This window comes from Helianthus annuus, chromosome 5 (genome assembly GCF_002127325.2).
Source record: "Helianthus annuus cultivar XRQ/B chromosome 5, HanXRQr2.0-SUNRISE, whole genome shotgun sequence".
In the NCBI taxonomy this organism is placed as follows: Eukaryota; Viridiplantae; Streptophyta; class Magnoliopsida; order Asterales; family Asteraceae; genus Helianthus; species Helianthus annuus.
This window is the reverse complement of record NC_035437.2, coordinates 163,644,599-163,649,472: the sequence shown is the minus strand read 5'-3', so window position 1 is coordinate 163,649,472 and position 4,874 is coordinate 163,644,599. Positions and strand designations below refer to the sequence as shown.

The 4,874-nt window shown below is 36.7% G+C and overlaps 1 protein-coding gene across 1 annotated transcript; it reads right to left on the bottom strand.

Annotated features, from left to right (window-relative positions):
• Positions 1-1,047: 1,047 nt before the first annotated feature.
• On the bottom strand, positions 1,048-3,942 carry LOC110941441 (protein EDS1). Its single transcript, XM_022183079.2, has 3 exons — positions 3,564-3,942; positions 2,517-3,389; positions 1,048-1,996 (listed from the first exon to the last, which is right to left on the bottom strand). The coding sequence occupies exons 1-3, from the start codon at positions 3,867-3,869 to the stop codon at positions 1,265-1,267; spliced, it is 1,911 nt and encodes a 636-aa protein (XP_022038771.1). The 5' UTR covers positions 3,870-3,942; the 3' UTR covers positions 1,048-1,264.
• Between the last annotated feature and the right edge of the window lie 932 nt (positions 3,943-4,874).

Genomic DNA, 4,874 nt, shown 5'->3' with positions numbered 1-4,874 from the left:
AAATAATTATCAAAATAAAAAACTATCATTCTTCGTCGTCTTCGTCGTCTTAGTCGGTTTTGAACCCAGGAATCGTTGAAACATGATCTACCAAATCAGATCGAAGGTTGTGATATATATATATCCCTTGACTTGATCAAAAATCATTTGTCGCTTTATCTTCGTCTGTTTCGTTACCTGGTTGGGGGTCATCGTCATCATAGTAGGTAACGACCGCTCTACCTTCATCCTCCAAAATCATGCTGTGAAGAATGCTACATGCGTACATCACGTTTCCAATCTGTTCCTTGTCCCATAGTCGACAAGGCATTGCCAATATACGCCATCTTTTTTTCAAAACACCGAATGCTCGCTCGACGTCTTCACGAGCGATGTACCTTCTCCTCCGTTTAGGTTGCGGAGTCTCGTCCTCATCGTCTTCGTCTTCCACGATAGCTTTCACCACCACCGCGATCGTTTATAGAAATATTTCCGCACCATCGTCAGATGATGATGACGATACACTTGAACTTGAAGAACTCATGGCAAGATTGTGTTTTATGTGTTTGATATTGTGTGAAAAAATGTTAAATATGGTAAGGTATTTATAAAGGAAATATTTTTTTTTAAAAAAAAAGGCCCCAGTTTGAATTGGCCAATGACAGCCCGCCATGTCACCTTGCTTCCCCGCCCCACGCCCGGCTTCAAACCCAAGCCCCAAGGGCCACGACACAACCCAAGCCCACCCGGGGTGGTGACTTGGGCGTTTTCCCCCAACCCACGCCCCAACTCAAGCCCCATACCCCATACTCTTATGTTATGTTAGTTTATGAACAAAATCTAAAATTTGCTAAATACGTGTTAAAGTAGATAAAAGTGTAATTTACCCTTTAAAATATATCATTTTAACTGCATCTCAAGGTTTCATGTAGGCAATTCTATAAACCTTTTTGAGTTGATCCATCATTATTCTTTAGTGGTTTAATGAGTGTTTATGATTATGGTTTGGTCACTTGTAGGTATTCTTAACGTGAAAATATTGTTATAACTTACAAGAAAATCACAATCTTGATCATTCCAAGGATCTTTTTCTTTGAACCATAAGATTTTATTAAACTGAAAACGTTACATCTAGCGACTCCGATCTGAAACTCTAAAGACGACTATTACATAATCAAAGGTTTAAAGTTAAACTACATCACACACAATAATTTAAACATACAACAAATAAGAACACACACAAATCGTTTAGCCTTGATGACCATGCCTTTGGGTTCTGGACCCATCAAGTCTGCTTAGCTTCCGCGAGTTTTTTCTCCAATTTGGTGAGAACAGATTCTCCCCAAAACACATATTCTTTAGCTATTTTCTCATCACATTTCCATCCCTTAATCTTATTCTTTAAGCTCTCTAAATCATTCTCAACCTGCCCAATTGTCTTGTTCTTCGGTTTTATGACCTCATTCATAAGTTCCTCAACCTCTGCGACAAAGTTACTCTCAGAAACCAACTCAAACCCGGTCACATTTGCATGTTGATGCCATCTTTGTGTAAATTTATACCTCTTTGGTCTCACTACCATATACTTGGCTCCCGTATCATCACCTTTGAAGTGCCGATAATAATTTGCAATATCCAACGGCTCATAAACCCTTCTGAATCGAGTCCCTAATTCCACTAACTCATCCCACACTTCAAATTCATCAGGTAAATCCTTTCGCCTCACCATTTCAACAATCACATCCCATATCTTAGCTTGCTCTAAACGGTTCACGTTAGCTTTAAAGTCCTCATGCTCGTTTTGGAGCTTGAAAGCTTCATAGTAATCAACGCTTCCATCATTACGTTTGTTTTTGTACTCCATGACCTCACCTAACAAATCTTCAATGATCTTTGTTGTCGATTCTTTTACGTTTGAGTTGTAATTTTTCATGGATTTTTTAATCTGATCCATGTTTTTTACCTTCCTCTTTTCGGCCTCTTCCACTGCTAACAAACACCATTTCGCACTTGCATTCTGTAACAACATTAATATATAGTTAGTTGGTTTGGTCGAAATGGATACATGTTTATATTAATCGCAACGGGTCAAGTTGGATTGCATTCTGTAACAACATTAATATATAGTTAGTTGGTTTGGTCGAAATGGATACATGTTTATATTAATCGCAACGGGTCAAGTTGGATTGCATTCTGTAACAACATTAATATATAGTTAGTTGGTTTGGTCGAAATGGATACATGTTTATATTAATCGCAACGGGTCAAGTTGGATTGACTTGAAACATTTTTTTTAACTCTATTGATATGCAATTCTAGCTAAATTTACATATTGATTTTTCTATGATTAAATCTCTCTAACTTACAAAAATTTAAACTCACACAAAAAAAAAGTCTTGTGTTTTTCCATGATTAGATACTTTAACTTCCTAAAGAATAATCAAAGGGTGATTTTTATTTTTTTATATATGATTTATTTCTTAATCTTCAAAAGTTTGTGTTTTTCATTTTCAATGATTTCCCAAAAAAGTACTCACCAGTTCAAACAGCGCTTTCGAATCACCACGAGTACTCTTAGATGTCAATAGGTGATCATTAAGGTCTTTCAGATTAACCCGGTTTTCCAACTGCAATCCGTTATTGTTCACTTCTTCTTCATAACCAAAATTTTCGGTTAAACTTTCATGAGCAAATTGAGCTACACTTTGGTCTTCATTGGGTAACTGCAACAAATAAAACAATAACTGTAGAGCAGCATTCGGGTTCTCTACAACCAGTTGTTGTCTAGGTGTAGTAGATTGACCCTCGCCTCGAGTGCAGAAGACATAAACACCGAAAGGCCTGTAAGGACTGATTTTTACAAAGTCATTAGATAACTTCTCCATTAGAGAGTTTGTAGGTTCCATAAGATCAAATGCATCATGACTTGCAACAGTTGATGCATTTGTCAACACATTTTCAAAAAAACCTTCAACGTCTTTACGATCTTTATCATCGACCAATTGATCATGATCAATGGCTGGTTCAGTTCTTGGTTTGCTGAAAATACTGGTTAGTTTGTTAGGTTTTTTAGTAGTTAGGGAATTGACTTTTTGTTTGAAGAATTTGAAGATTGTGGGTAGATGTTTTTCGACGGATGTTTTTGGAGCTAGCATCATTCGAGGAACAATGTCATGCTCCATAACAAAATTGGTAAAATGACCCGCCCATTTTTCCCTCCTGACCGCGTGGGTGAGGGTCTTGTCACCTACTAGCGGAGACCCGAAAGTTACACAACCGATTTGAATTTCGCTTTTTAGTATCCTTGTGTATTGATCAAGCATCCAAAGTGTGGCAAGACTTGCTAGTGCACCTCCAAACGAATGCCCAGTCAATAAGATATTTTTTCCTTTTTTTATAGCTGCCTCCACCTGGTAATTAATCCATAGTAATTTGAGTTTGAGGTGTTCAAAAACTTATATAAACTCATTAAAATGCCAAACTAACAACTTATAAACAAATGACAGGTAAATGGGCAATAAGGTGCGCCGCAAATTACTATGTAAACTGAAAATAAAATTTGAGAAACTGAAAGTCAAGTGTACCTCTGATTTAAACTTGGCATTGTTCAAAAGTTCCTTAAATTTTTGAAGAGCTAGTCCGTTGACTTTGGCAAGTTGACCCTCAGCGAGACGCTGGAGAGACGGAAACAGTTTGTCATCAACATTCGTTTCGCCAAAATGATCACCTTGGTAGAAATCGTCGACCTCCATTGACCCTTTAAATGCAACGATCAAAAGATCCATCGATGCTTTCTTGACATAATCTTCTTCGTGGTTATGAGCTTTCATGGAAAGAATCCAAGTTTCTTTGATGTGCTCATTAGTCGGGCTTAGTTTCACTACCTCCATGTTTTTTTTACTCTCTTTTTTTTTTTCTCTAAATCACACAAAGTTTTGTGAATGTGTCCCTGCTCTTGATTAACATCTAGTTATATAGAAAATAAGGTATAAAAAGACCAAGACTTTTCAAGGAACGTGTGTATGGTGTAAGTTTAATCACCTAGTGGGCCATATAATATTTGAATGATTGACACCATCTACGTTCCATGAAGTTTCAATAATATTTATGAATTGTGATCACTGGCTCACGACGACTGGGTCAATGGGAAATTGTAAGGTGATTTATTGAAAAGTTTCCATGGCAGATCGACGAACGATTTCAATATTTGCTTTGTGTTGATTGCAGACAACAAGTCGGCAATCATGGACACCAGTTTCAACAGATGGCCCCTTTGTTGATATTCTGATTTTAGTTTGTGTTTTTTACATGGGAATTTACAAACTTCATTGTTTGAGTGTTTTATCGTTATCTATGTCGTTAGTTTTTGTTGTTAAATACCACGTTAAGCTGTAATGGCTTTGTTGATGAATGCATTATTGATTATACTTTACTAAAATATAATTTTGTAAAGTATATCCGACAATTGGCATATTCATTATAAAGCGACTTGACTTGGTAGGTATAATTGGAGTTATGGCAAGGGTTTTCCCATATTTATTAGGTTTTCTCCTGAAGACATTATGTCTAGTGAAAATGGATATGACCGGGTCGTTCCAATGGTGGCACGATGATTCAGCGATCCAAATTTGCCGTTTAAAAAATTGGAGTTATGTGGGGGGGGGGGGGGATGATGTTGGGTGGCTTTGCAAAACCACATTTTTTTATTTATATAGTATATAGTCTAAATTTAAAGGTTTTCAATATATATAGGGTATGTTTGGCATGGAGCTTTTAGGAGCTTCTAGCTTTAAGCTTTTAAGAAAAAACTCCTACTCAATAAAAAATTTTGTTTGATTGAAGAAGCTTTAAGCTTTTAGGTTAGGAGCTTGAAGCTTTTGGTTGAAAGCTACTAG

Bases quoted from the DNA above. Each gene is read 5' to 3' on its own strand.
- LOC110941441 (XM_022183079.2), bottom strand. From the start codon at position 3,869: ATGGAGGTAGTGAAACTAAGCCCGACTAATGAGCACATCAAAGAAACT. The intron at 3,390-3,563 runs GTACACTTGACT...ATTAATTACCAG, and splicing joins ATGCCAAGTTTAAATCAGAG to GTGGAGGCAGCTATAAAAAA. The intron at 1,997-2,516 runs GTGAGTACTTTT...ATGTTGTTACAG, and splicing joins CGAAAGCGCTGTTTGAACTG to AATGCAAGTGCGAAATGGTG.